Genomic DNA, 14,033 nt, shown 5'->3' on the forward strand with positions numbered 1-14,033 from the left:
AATCCGTGCGATAGAGAAAGATGGCTATAATGAAGGCGTCTAATAGTCACCGCCCATTTCGCCCTTCCACAAATAAGAAGTGGATCTTATTTGTGGAAGGGCGAAATGGGCGGTGACTATTAGACGCCTTCATTATAGCCATCTTTCTCTATCGCACGGATTTCTATGACTTATTTTATCGCTCTCACGTAACGGCCGATGAACCATGGGGACTTTCCGACCCTGTAGTTACCGTGGCGTGAATATGGTACAAATTTGATGTTTGAGCTGGTCGCAGATGACGTAATGCGCATACAGTACGAAATTATGCCGGCCGACGAGCACACCATACTATTTTAACACAACGCCTACAAAGTAACTCCCACTGCAACCACCCATTGCAATTGTTACCTTTGTTTAACTATGTTTTCTTTTTATTAACCTCTAACTTCCAAAAGGTAGGTATCACGATATGAAAAAAACAACAGATGTCAGAACTTTTTAAATTTTCACTACCTAGTACCTAGATTTTGTATAATGGTTATGAGGTACTGCAAAAAAAAACTAAATTGTCTGATTTTCTCTGTTCACTATATTTTTAAATTTTGGATTTCTACCAAACTAGAAGTACCTAGCAAATATTTAAACTCAAAACAAAATTTATAGATTACAATAAAAAATTTTATTTATTTTCAAGAATAGAGTTACCACAATCCCCATAACCATGTAACCAGGAAAAATATTAACAATTGAAATACATTATAGACATATAAATAAATCAAGACGTTACCTACTCTTCTATGTACATGCCATCTCACTACACCTAAATCTGTGCAAATTATTAATAGTATTCATACCAGTTCCGTCATTCTAGAACACATCATGCACACCTCAAAATGCATACAAGATATACAGAGATAGAGAAGTATATGTAACAACTAGACAGACATAATATATCGTCTGATATTTTCTTTGTATATACAGGCTGTTACAAATTTGCCTCTCACTACAGGGATCTCGAAAACGATAAGAGATACAAACTATCTTAGATAGGGGCAAAGTTGCGTAATCAGGGAACCAACATTATGCCTCTAAAAAATCAAGGCTAACATGATTAGTTTTCGAAATATTTGAAAAAAAAAACGAAATTTTGGAAATCCGTTCTTGTTTCATTTCAGCCTTGTTTGAGGTGATATTAAAAAAAATAATACTTTCTCATGGCCAATTTTTGCCCTCTATTGAATGGCATAATCAATTTTTATATGTAACGTTTCGTCTCTCCAGGACTATTAACAACTTCATTTTTTTAAATACGACCCTGAAAATTTTATTTTACATTTTTTGCAAGCCTTCGTGACCCCCAATAATGTACCGCCTCAACCCGAACCAGATTCAGACGTTTTGTCTCGAAAAATATCATCTTCAGTGTATTCGTTCCAAATTTATCTAAATTTTTTTGTTTATTGAATTATCGTACACTGTAAGTGTCGTTAGACCCTGTAAAATCCATCTAGTTATTTAAACTATTACCATCGGTCAAAATAAACATGTTCCAATGTTATCTGTCAAAATAAGTTTGTTACAATGTCATCTGACAAGATGAATATTTCAAATGAGTAACTAAACGGAAGAGGACAAACTTTTTTAAAAAATTAAGAACTGTTGTTTGTTTTGATGTTTTGCTAAAAATTCCACACCTATCTTCGCAAGAAATTACATGATTTTAGGTGATTACACAAAAAATAGTAGATAACTTAAAAACTAGAAGAGATAGGTATAGGAAACCCTGAAAACCGTTCGAAAGAGAATAAAATTGTGTATCAGAATATAGAAAAACATACAGTGTTCCGTTTAAAAAAACCGACTTATGAAGGTTTGAAGATAACTAAACTCGGCGGCATTAAATTTCTAGCACCCTGTATGCAATTAAGCCGCTTTGAAAGTATAGATGGGAAGCTTAGGGGTCTAGCTATCCCCCCTATAAATATTGTTGCTTTATCTTTCTTACTATAAAATACAAATGGTTTGAAGCTAGTCATCGTTTCTCTCCATTTTTTTGAAAAAAATTAAATATCTCGAAAATAGCCCAGTCATTATAGACATGAAAGAGCCTGTTTCGGGAAAAAAATACTATTAGAAGTTTCTCTGCGGAATATTGTTCGGAAACCTGTTATAAATAAAATATCAAAAAATCAACTCGAGGCTACTTGGGAAACTTTGTTTTAACAGTGGTCAAAGTTATGGAAAAGTGTTTTTTTTACTCACGTAAAAAAGCTATTATTCATAGCGAAAAAAAGTTTATACAAAAAAAGGTAGGTATTAAATAAGCCTATAAAATGAAAAATGTCCGATTAAATTCCGATAATTTGTTTATGCACAAGAGCTCAAAAATGGTCGAAAATTGCCGTTTTTTTTCAATTGCTAATAATTAATGCAATTTTCATCGCAGACACTTGTAATTCAGGATTTTTGAGGCTTTTTACACCCTTAATAAGTGGTAAAAATTTCAGCTCGAAAGCTTCATTGGTTTGACGTTGGCGGAATTTGTTATCTAAGAAGATGCTATTTTCAATTCATTTTTCCCAAGCTCACAGGCGTTGTAGGGTTTCGATCATTAGTTGTTTTTGTACCTAAATAGTTGTATTGACATATGCATTTACTGAGAATTTAATTTTTCAAATTTAATTTGTTTAAAAATGACTGAAAAAATGTTAATATTTATTAAATTGTTAAGATAGGTAATTATTATAAAATAAAATAGTAACCTCTATACTTTAGTTTTCTTCGAATTTAAAAAAAAATTCGTTGTTGTAAGTTGATTAGAAGCTGAGATATTTTTTTTTTTATTTAATCGCAGTGACCTTAATTATTAATATTAAGAGCCGAAATTTGGAGAGAGTATACATTAAGAGCTATATTTTCATGTCCTACATTAACATTAAGGTGAATTCAACTATTTAATTTCGAAAAAGAAGATAGCGGCGATGCGTTCTATTACTTGGTCTAGCGAACGAGTGGGGAAGGCGAGGCTTAGCATGCGCGCTTAACGATGTAATAAATATTAACATTTTTTCAAAGTCATTTTTAAACAAATTAAATTTGAAAAATTAAATTATCAGTAAATGCATATGTCAATACAACTATTTAGGTACAAAAACAACTAATGATCGAAACCCTACAACGCCTGTGAGCTTGGGAAAAATGAATTGAAAATAGCATCTTCTTAGATAACAAATTCCGCCAACGCCAAACCAATGAAGCTTTCGGGCTGAAATTTTTACCACTTATTAAGGGTGTAAAAAGCCTAAAAAATTCTGAATTACAAGTGTCTGCGATGAAAATTGCATTAATTATTAGCAATTGAAAAAAGCGGACAATTTCAACCATTTTTGAGCTCTTGCGCATAAACAAATTATCGGAATTTAATCGGACTTGTCTTATTTTACAGATTTATTTAATACCTACATTTTTTGTATAAACCTTTTTTTCTCTATGAATAAAAGTTTTTTTACGCGAGTCAAAAAACCACTTTTCCATAATTTTGACCATTGTTTTAACAAAGTTTCCCAACTAGTCTCGAGTTGATTTTTTTGATATTTTGTTTATAACACGTTTCTGAACAATATTCCGCAGAAAAACTTCTAATAGTATTTTTTTCCCGAAAAAAAGCTATAATGATTGGCCTAAAACGGTTAAGTTTAGGAATAGGGAAACTTCATAAAAGTCCACCTAAAATAACACGTAGAATCCAAAATTGCAATAATATATAGGGTGTTCCATTTAAAATAAGCAAGTTGTTGGCGACTTCCGGTATAACCGGAAGTGGTACGTGGACGCCATTATTTTAGTTGAGAAGGGCATGCCCGAAAACCCGGTATCCCAAATTTTCAAAATTCAAATTGAATTAGTCTCTGAAATAATTCTAATGGGCCGTCACCGTGAGACAATCTGGATGTAACATAAAGTAAAAAAATCTGCTTTGTAAACACTCTTATATTATTATTCTTGCTTCTCCTACTAAAAAAACTATTATAAAATATAGACACCCAAGACAGAAATTTTCTAAATAAAAGTACTTATACTCACTTCTTTGACAGAGTGCTGGCATACGGCATAACAACCTTATCGACGAAACTTCCGAAACCCAGCTTGAAATTCGGTGTAAGTTTTCTCATTGTAGAAGCCAGCTGGTCGCCGAGGGCGTACAGATTTTCCTTATCATCCTTCATAGAGCGGCTAAGGTCCATAAGATAATAAAGATCAACAGGATAGCCTTCGGCATAGGAGTAGTACATACTAACCCTCTGTGTTTCTCCTAACAAAGAAAAAACAATGAAAAAATTAGATCTACAAGATTCCAAAACGGAACAATGAGACTTTAGAATAAAAAATAAATGCACCACACTCATACCATTTTCCGCATGTTAAAAATGTATCGAGTTAAAAAGTCTATTAACAAATACAGTCATAGTTAGGGGGTGCATGTGCCATGGTGGTATTACAAAAAAAGAAACAAAGAATGTAAATTCGATTTGCACAAATACTCTTGCCAATACAAGCAGGGAGTGATAACATCATACGCTTAAATGGGAAATATAAGGAACGCACACAAAATGAGTACTATAATTTTACACTATACTCCGCGGTAGAAATTATAGAGAGTGACTCATCGCTAGCTTTTGGACTAGTAAGGGGGATGAAGCGTGCCGGGAACGAAAATCCATTGGCGTGTCTGCGTAAAAGGCAACAAGATATAGAAAATATTAAAAAAAGATAATAAAACATAACATATAATATTTTTTACGGTTTGCTATTTCCGGCACTTTGATCCATTTTAATTATTACAGCATTTTAAAACGTCCCAGATGTGTTTTTTTAATTTATAAATTTATTATAGCCATGGAATTAGACCCCTCGTCTACGCTTATGCTATGACATTTCTCAGGACGGGTAAATCAAGTCCGTTTACACCCACTAAAAAAGCATTTCCCTATTCCCTACCACGTGCAAAAGACAGAGATAAAATATAGATCGACGTTCAGTGTAACTCAGTCTATACACGATTATAGATTCTACCGATGTGCATGGCGAGCGGCACAAAGATAAATAATATTGAACCGTATAGAAATCATTTTATATTTTATACGCATTATGGTAATAGTGTTTTTATATTATGTATTAGTCACTCTTTATAATTTNATTATGGTAATAGTGTTTTTATATTATGTCTGAGTCACTCTCTATAATTTCGACCGCGGAGTATATGCTTCTGAAACATTTCTCTAACTCCCTTTGAGTCTTATACAGGGTGTTAAAAGTTTGACTGCCTTAATTTTAACAGACGATATAGAATACATTAAAATAAACAAAAAAAAACTTAATATGACATGATGGGTCTTAAACTCAACCATTTCCGAGAAAAAAATTATCAAAATCTCCGACTTGATGTACAAAAGTACGATTAATTAAGGAATATTGACATAACTGCATGCATAGAATACCATAAAATACAATGTTTATCATTTTTTTTGAACTTCTTTATGCTTAATTCTAAAAAATAATTAGTTTGTAATAAATTTAATACTCGATAAAATTCACATGCAGCAATGTGACAATGACGTGGCGGATAACACGAAGTACTGAGCTGTCAAGCAATACCCAATTCAGTTGATATCTGGAATTGGACCGTGTCTGAGTGTTTTTTGCGTACCACTATTTCCTGTTCTTGAAGTGTTTTCCAGCGAGTATGCGAAAATTGGATTCGAAGCTGAGCATATATTGTAGTTTGTTTTGTGCTGAACTTTGCTTTTTGGTAAGTACCTAAATTATTTTTAATACGTATGATTATTTGGATGACCTGAATCTTTGGGTACTATCTGCATACTACAAAAATGATACATTTTAATTTATTTATTTAAAAACTGGAAAACAATTGTCTTGAAATTTACTAAATGTTTCTCAACAATAGTTGTTTACATTTTTTCCGTAGGACAAGTCTGCCGCGTACCCACGTGGTATGCAGTATGCACCAGCTATGTAGCGTTCGGTTAAGCGCTGTTGACACATTATGATGAAACTCCCCAATATTAATACTCACTGGATTTTTAAAACTGTTAATCTTACGCCCCTGTAATAACAACTTTTTTGTTCATTTATGATTACTCTATCCCACGGTGAAGTAATGGCAGTCAAGTTTCTTACACCTTGTATGTCAGGGTCGAGAATTTCAGAAAAGTGGTATTGTCAACTGTAAATAGATATTTCAAAAAGAATTTAGATTTTAAATAGATAGAATTTTTATGAAAAGTCATATTTACTAGAAAACTGTGTTCAAAAAATATTTTGAGTGGGTTAACATATACAGGGTCTTCCTCAATTAAGAAATGGTTATAAATACAACAGTTAATATTCTGGAGTTCTGGAGTCGTGGGAAGGGTAGCTTAAAAGCTACAACACTTAGGCCCCATTGGGCCCCTTGTACTTCCTCCCATTAGGAGATCAATTCACCTGAGCCGCTAACCAGCCTATTACAGCGAAAAAGGTGGTGACGTAGCTCAGGGGGATCTCTCTAATACAAGCCATAGAAGGCCAGCGTTCATTGACTCTCTTGTTGACGAGACGGCAGTGCTTTCACATCATAGCACCTGTCTCGTCTTCCTGTTCACAGCCCCTACAAAGAGGTGTTTCACACTTCCCCATATTGTAAAGGTGTTTCCTTAGCCAACAGTGTCCAGTTTGAATCCCTGTCACCAGGCGAAGATTTGACCTCGACATGGCCAGGTATTTTTTGGCTGTGCCTTTGCTAGCAGTTGATATTGTTTTATAACTCAATTTCAATTTGCTAAGAAACTAGAAAATAAATAGTCGATTAATATCCAACATTTTGACATGTACAGGGTGTCCTCAGATAGTCTTAATCATTGGTGTTAATAACAGAAGATCGCTTTGACTCTGTTGCAGAAATTGCAGAAAGTAATTTTCTACATGAGAATAATTTTAGGAAATCTAAATAATTTTATTTGATACCTGGAAAAATATAGTAAAGCCCAAAGCCTGGACTTGACTTTGGCAACCTTAATATTAAAAGAAGTACTCACTTGCCCTTAGTTTCAAACTCAGTCTTTGTGGCGCCACCTGGACGATTCTACCGTGACTGGCGGCTCCGCCACCGGATCCGAAGTTTCCGTTAATTTTGCCCTTCCCCGACCACGTTTCATTATACTGGAAACTGCCTGTTCCGACTCCCACCATAGTCCCACCGCCGCCGGAGCCAGACCGCGCACTTGTAAGTTTCAAGTTTTCTGTGACGCTGAGTATGCTGATCGGGTTCAGGACGTACTCCTCGCGGCAGAGCTTGTTGGAGATGACGCCAGAGAGCGGCCGGAAGCATCTAGCGCTCCCTTTGTACTCCTAGAAATTACAAAAATTTATGGATACACAAATACGAGTATAAGAACTAGAACAAAAGATGAGCAAATTAGGAGTAATTTGTGACAACGGCATTTCCCAATCACTTACAGGGTCGGTGCACCAAGCACAGCTTGGAGTCTGGATGCACTCACGGCAATTTGATTTCGTTGTACATGGGTTTTGTAACGTGAATTCTTGGGGTATCTGTGCTATCACAATGGTGCTTATTACACATAAAATGAGGCAGTTACTTAAAACGTATTTCATCAAAGGCACCGTCATTGTTCTGAAAACAAAAGAAATGCAGGTTAGTTTTTAAGATGATCACGTATTTGTTGCAAATAAAAAAAGATAAATTTATGTCCAAATGAAAGCCTACAACCTAACATTAAAAAAATACTGATAATCAATACGATATCACAGTATAAATCAGTAACAATTTTTTAGAAATAAGTATTAAGAAGATAAAATTGTAACCTTGAACGAGCCGAGCCAGTCATATTCAAAAGGAGTAGGTTTTCCTCCGTTCTGTGGTTCTCTGAAAACGGCGGGATACTTAAATTTTTGCACTTGCACTCCATGTAAAGTAGATACATATAATTACTGCTTTGACTTATATAAAATTGGAAACTATATTAAATTAAATATATTCGTTACAAATTTACAATAAAAAATACATATTATGTTTTAAGTACATGCTATGTATTATATTATGTCGATATACACTAAATACTATATAAAAACAATATAGAAAATACAGGAACCAGCTATATACAATTTGACCGGTTTTTCTTGGTAACACCCCCTTGAATATGTGGGTACACATTGTCTACAAGCGGAGTACATACACTATGCTTCCCGGAAAAGGGCCACGGAAGATTGGCGCCATTGACTGAATACATACAGAGTAGGAAAGTCCCCATTGTTCATCGGCCGTTACGTGAGAGCGATAAAGAAAGTCATAGAATTCCGTGCGATAGAGAAAGATGGCTATAATGAAGGCTAATAGTCACCGCCCATTTCGCCCTTCCACAAATAAGATCCACTTCTTATGAATGGCCAAATGAACATATAATAGAAATTTTCTACACATTATATAAAAATTATTATAATTTTTCACCTTTAGAAAACTTTTTTAGGGACGCCTATGAAACTCATTAAATTTTATTGTTAGGCGTTTTTATACATGTTCAACTAACTTCGGAAAGACTACCTTTACTATAAACCAATCGTGCAATGTTGGGTTGCCTAAGCTCAACGGTGACGTACCTAGCTTGTAATTATTTATGAAGGCTATATTGCGTCGAGTGTATTAGTTTTTAACACAAACGATTTATAACCACAAAATCATCGTAACTTCAGAGTAAGTCCTATAAGATTCGCTACGTTTCCGTTATCACAAATAGGTACTATTGTTGAATGTAATGATTATTACATCCTGAATCAATCTAAATTTACTTATCAAATAAGACGAACCGAGAGAATTTATGTCAATTTATTCTTAAATGAAGCTAGTAGGCTGATCTCGAGGGTGATCTCATAAAATAGAGAATAGCCTCGAGAATAGCATGAAAAATTGTTCACATTCAAGAGATTATCTTTATCTAAAAATGATTATTCTCGGCACAATGCGGATCACCTTGTGATAGTTTTAAAGCGGTGGACTATGAGATAATAAAATATTAAATTTGTGAAAAGGGCGGACTCGTAGGTACATTTGTTCGCATAATTTATGGGATAAGGCACACCTGCAAATTTGTTATGGTATTTATAAATCAAACATGTATAAAAAGGCCGAGCAATAAAATTTCGAGTAAAATTTAATGAGTTTCATAGGCGTCCCTAAAAAAGTTTTCTGCTAAAGGTAAAAAATTATGATAATTTGTATAAAATGTGTAGAAAATTTCTATTACCTATATATTCATTTGGCCAACAACATTCTTTAATTATTTATGTTGATAGTAAATTTCGTTTTGTTCCGTTTCAAAAGGTCTCCAAAATGCCATGTTGTAATAATATTAGTAAACCAAATATCCTCCTTATTTCTCCCTTTCGGAATTGTAATATGAATGATTAATAGAAGGTGCCTATAATAAATTAAAATTACCTGAATCACACCAAATTCTGCATTGGTGCACTGCACTGCCAGGCGATTTATCGACAACTGAAATTTATGACGCAATCGACCAGAGCAACAGTGCGTATTGTATTTCTACCACCTGCATGTTTTGTTCGACCAGACCTGTATGACTAAATAAATATGGGAACAAGTTGCTGCGTCAGCGACCAAACCTGTCATCCTCTTGGTTCTTCAATTGATATCGGAAAGACTATAGCGAGAACTATAGTTTCGCGTGATTTATTTGTACTAAATTCTCCTCCAAGCTCTCTATCTGAGGTAAGTAGTCTAAAAATTACGTGTAGCTGATATATCTTCAAACTAAACCTAGGCTGATTGTAATTATTAATTACGGGCAAGTGCAATAGAAAAAATTGGGGGTATAATTTTGTAATAAATTATGAACTAGGAATTTTGATGGTGGGGTGAAATGACTGATGCAGCCTCAAAGCACTGTAATTGTATAACCACATTCATTTCGAGTTTTTCCTTATTTTGGCATTGGAAATCATCCAAATCGAAAATGTGACCATGGATTCTGAAAATACCCAATTCTGGTCAATTATCATTGTAGTACGTGAATAAGATGTTTAGAAATTGTCTGGATTGCCACCTTAAGACAGCAGCAGTTTGCAATTTTCTCGAAAAACGACTTAAGATAAAAAAATTCATTTAGTGCAGCAAAATAGCAACAAAGAAACTAACAAGATCTGTAATAGTTTTTTTACAGTCTACTAAAAGTGGCCTATCTTTATGAATGCTCGTGTGAATGCTATCTTGTTAAGCTTTTAAAGATAATAAAATTATCCAAAAAAGTGACCAACTATGTATTACCTACGAAAATATTTACTCCTGGATTTACTCATTACAGTCAACAGTTAGTTTTCTACCGAGTATTCTACCCACACTATACTTGATACAAGCTTGAAAATCGTATGTATAATGCGAGGTATAATGTCAGTCGTTAAAGTAAACAACAGTAAACAAATACATATTTGCAGAAAGAAACGTCACTTCCGTTACGCCAATATTTTTTAAAAACATGCGAGCTTAAGACGTAGAGTATATCTTGAGAAATACCAACTCATTTTTATTTTACTTGCGTTACTTTTCGTTGTTTTCAAAGCCTCGTTCAAAGTTTATCACTTGAGGAAAAGCTTTGTAATAAATTTTACAAATTAAAATTTCCTGTAAATATATACAGGGTGTCCCACCGGGAACACCGTTAATCGATATCTAGGAAAGTACTTACTACTCCGAAAAATTTGAAAATTTGGCAACATGGCAATGTCCCTAGGGAGAACACAACTAAAATATCTAGAACTCTCTAGCACTTCCGGTTATACCGGAAGTCGACACCAACTTCGTTATTTTAAATGGGACACAATATATAAAATTGCATTTTAGTATTCTACGTGAAATTTGAAGCTCACTTTATTAAATATTCCTTATACTTGGAAGTTATAGATTTTTAGATATTATTTTTAAGGAAAAAAAAATGACAGATGTAAAGGTCCGCGGAGATGCTAGTAACTCTTTTCAATAGCGTGATATCAAACAGATTTTTGGTATCTATAAAGGGCATAGGTAACACTAAATCATGGTACACCAACAAATTAAAACATTTAATAGTAGGTTTCGTTTTTGCTGTTATATTTTAATAACTTCAAACAGCTATAACTTTGTTAACTTAAATTGAACAGCCTGTATTTTTTTACTCTGTCCTAGGCAGATTAAAATTTCCTTTCAAGCCATGTAAGCATTGTTAGGGTTGCCGTTACTACTTTTAGGGATAAGTATTTGCAATTTTCTATTTTTTGAATAATTTTTCTCGTATCAAACCTGTTGTCAAATTGGCCATGACCAGAAACACTCCAAAACAATTAAAATAACTTGACGTTTGCCAAGTTGTCAAATTATTGTTTTATGCCTGTAATAGGTTTTGCTGAAAATTTAAATTAAAAAAGCCTGGGGAACGATTAAATTATACTTATGAGGATTATGTTAATTTATTTGTTATTTATGGAAAAAGGCTTCAGATTCTCTACATGTTCTTGAAATTACTTTTTCACATTTTCCATAAATAACAAACAAATTAAAATAATCCTCATTAGTATAATTTAAAGGATCCCCAGGCATTTTTATTTAAATTTTCAGCAACAACTAATCAGACACAACATTGATTTGACAACTAACTTAACAAAGTCATGTTATTCCAATTGTTTTTGGAGTGTTTCTGGTCATGGCCAATTTGACAATATGTCTGACACGAGAAAACCTTTCCAAAAATTAGAAAATTGCAAACATCTGTAAAAGTAGTACGGCAACCCTAACAATGATTATATGGCTTGAAAGGAAATTTCAATCTCCATACGACAGAGTAAAAAAATAGAGGGTGTTCCATTTAAGTTAACAAAGTTATAGCTGTTTGAAGTTATCAAAATGTAACAACAAAAATGAAACACCTAGTATTAAATGTTTTAATTTGTTGGTATACCATAATTTANTAAATCAATATAAATCACCATCCAGTACCTTAAATCTAACTAAATCTCCTTAAATCCAAAGAAATGTCCTTAAATCAAATTTAATAAGTTTTTAAATCTCAATTTAAATCTCTTAATTTGTCAATTAAATCATGTTAAATCTGGATAATTGAAAAATAGTACTTAAATCAATCCTAATTAAGTGGGATTTAAAATCTGTGTACAAATTTTTATTGAGTTATCCACCCCTCGAATATGTCTGACACGAGAAAAACTTTCCAAAAATTAGAAAATTGCAAACATCTGTAAAAGTAGTACGGCAACCCTAACAATGATTATATGGCTTGAAAGGAAACTTAAATCTCCATACGACGAGTAAAAAAATAGAGAGTGTTCCATTTAAGTTAACAAAGTTATAGCTGTTTGAAGTTATCAAAATGTAACAACAAAAATGAAACACCTAGTATTAAATGTTTTAATTTGTTGGTATACCATAATGTAGTGTTACCTTTACAGGTGCCAAAAATCCACTTGACATCACGCTCGTGATACGGAGTTACTAGCTTCTCCGTGGACCCTTGTATCTGTCAAATTTTTTCTTTAAAAATGAATGTCTCAAAATCTATAACTCCTAGGTATAGGGAATATTTGATAAAGTGACCCTCAAATTTCACGTATATATAATACGAAAATGCAATAATATATAGGGAGTCCCATTTAAAATAACGAAGTTGGTGCCGACTTCCGATATAACCGGAAGTGCTGGAGAGTTCTAGATATTTTAGTTGTGTTCGACCAGGGGACATTGCCACGTTGCCAAGTTTTCAAATTTTTCGGAGCAGTACTTTCCTAGATATAAATCGACACAGTCCCCGGTGGGACACCCTGTATATACCGACGTATATGTGAATGCAGGATGGTTAAATAAACAATTACGAAAAACTTTAATGGAACAGAACTTAGTAAACATTTCTATTCAATATATAAAAGGCCGGCCGTTAAAGCTGAAACAAATGGTTATCTGAATTTAAAAATATCAATTGCCTCAATTCGAAGAGTTTTGTGGTTTTTATTATAATTTCAAGACGTTATCGATACGTGAAACTAGGGCAACTAACAATCTTATTCGCATGTAGGTATATTTCGAGGTATACTTAGTCAGATTTATAAAAAGAAAACTTCCAGGGTCACCCGAGTACAAAAACATATTATTTTTAGGCCAAATCTACAATACTTCCATTCATAACTATAATAGTGTAAATTGATTATTCCTATTATTATTATTACTTCCTAGATCACATCTTAGGTTGTTTTTCGACTAGGCTGTTATTAAAGATTAACTTTCCAATCCTTCTAGGAAAGTGTATGCTATCCAAAATAGGATAACTGTAGTATTTGATGCAAATTTGAAAGGAAACACTGGAAGAAAGAAACACAGAACAACCCTTCTTATCCAATGATTTATTCATCTTTAGGTTACGTGACCGTTTTGTTCTAAATAGTACTTTTACAGGAGCGTTAACTCACATTAGGACATCGTTTCACAATATGTTTTTCTTCAATTACTTAGGTACGTTGATAATTCTTGCCAATTCTTGGTTTTTGTTTAATAGAGACGCTGTTCGGATCTTGGTCAGTAATGAGGAATAGTCATATTTTTAGGCTGGATGATTCAGTTAAATATATAGTCACTGGCACTGTTTTTGAGGTACCTAATAATGTTTTACTGTGATTTGTCTATTTCAACAAATCGCATGAATAAGCCTACACATTTTCATTATTGAAATGGAAAGTAGAAAAAAAGTAGCGCAAGCGCCAAGGACCTTACACCTACACAAACTATCGATGCAACATGTTACTTTAAATTATAATAATTAAATATTTAGACAAAGTTGACACACCATGATTTAAGGGGCCTTTTCCTAACAGTAGAAAATATACCATGACTACGTTCCCCCCCGCACACGTCACAATAACAAAATTTATTTTTGACTTTACTACCTCTGCCACTGTTTATGTGGGTTTTATTTTTTCGGTCG

At 33.5% G+C, this 14,033-nt stretch overlaps 1 protein-coding gene across 2 annotated transcripts in view; it reads right to left on the reverse strand.

Moving 5' to 3' along the window:
- The window catches only part of LOC108911676 (integrin beta-PS-like), a 32,581-nt gene that overhangs the window by 18,146 nt on the left and 402 nt on the right, over positions 1-14,033 (reverse strand). For both annotated transcript variants that reach the window (XM_023455170.1, XM_018716668.2), the window contains exons 2-4: positions 7,498-7,675; positions 7,077-7,389; positions 4,066-4,294 (exon numbers count right to left, since the gene is read on the reverse strand). In XM_023455170.1, the coding sequence (XP_023310938.1) occupies positions 4,066-4,294; positions 7,077-7,389; positions 7,498-7,671 (716 nt within the window). In that variant the 5' untranslated portion in view covers positions 7,672-7,675. The remainder of the gene's footprint in view (positions 1-4,065; positions 4,295-7,076; positions 7,390-7,497; positions 7,676-14,033) is intronic.

The sequence above is a fragment of the Anoplophora glabripennis genome, unplaced genomic scaffold, assembly GCF_000390285.2.
Source record: "Anoplophora glabripennis isolate ALB-LARVAE unplaced genomic scaffold, Agla_2.0 scaffold575, whole genome shotgun sequence".
NCBI classification, from domain to species: domain Eukaryota; kingdom Metazoa; phylum Arthropoda; class Insecta; order Coleoptera; family Cerambycidae; genus Anoplophora; species Anoplophora glabripennis.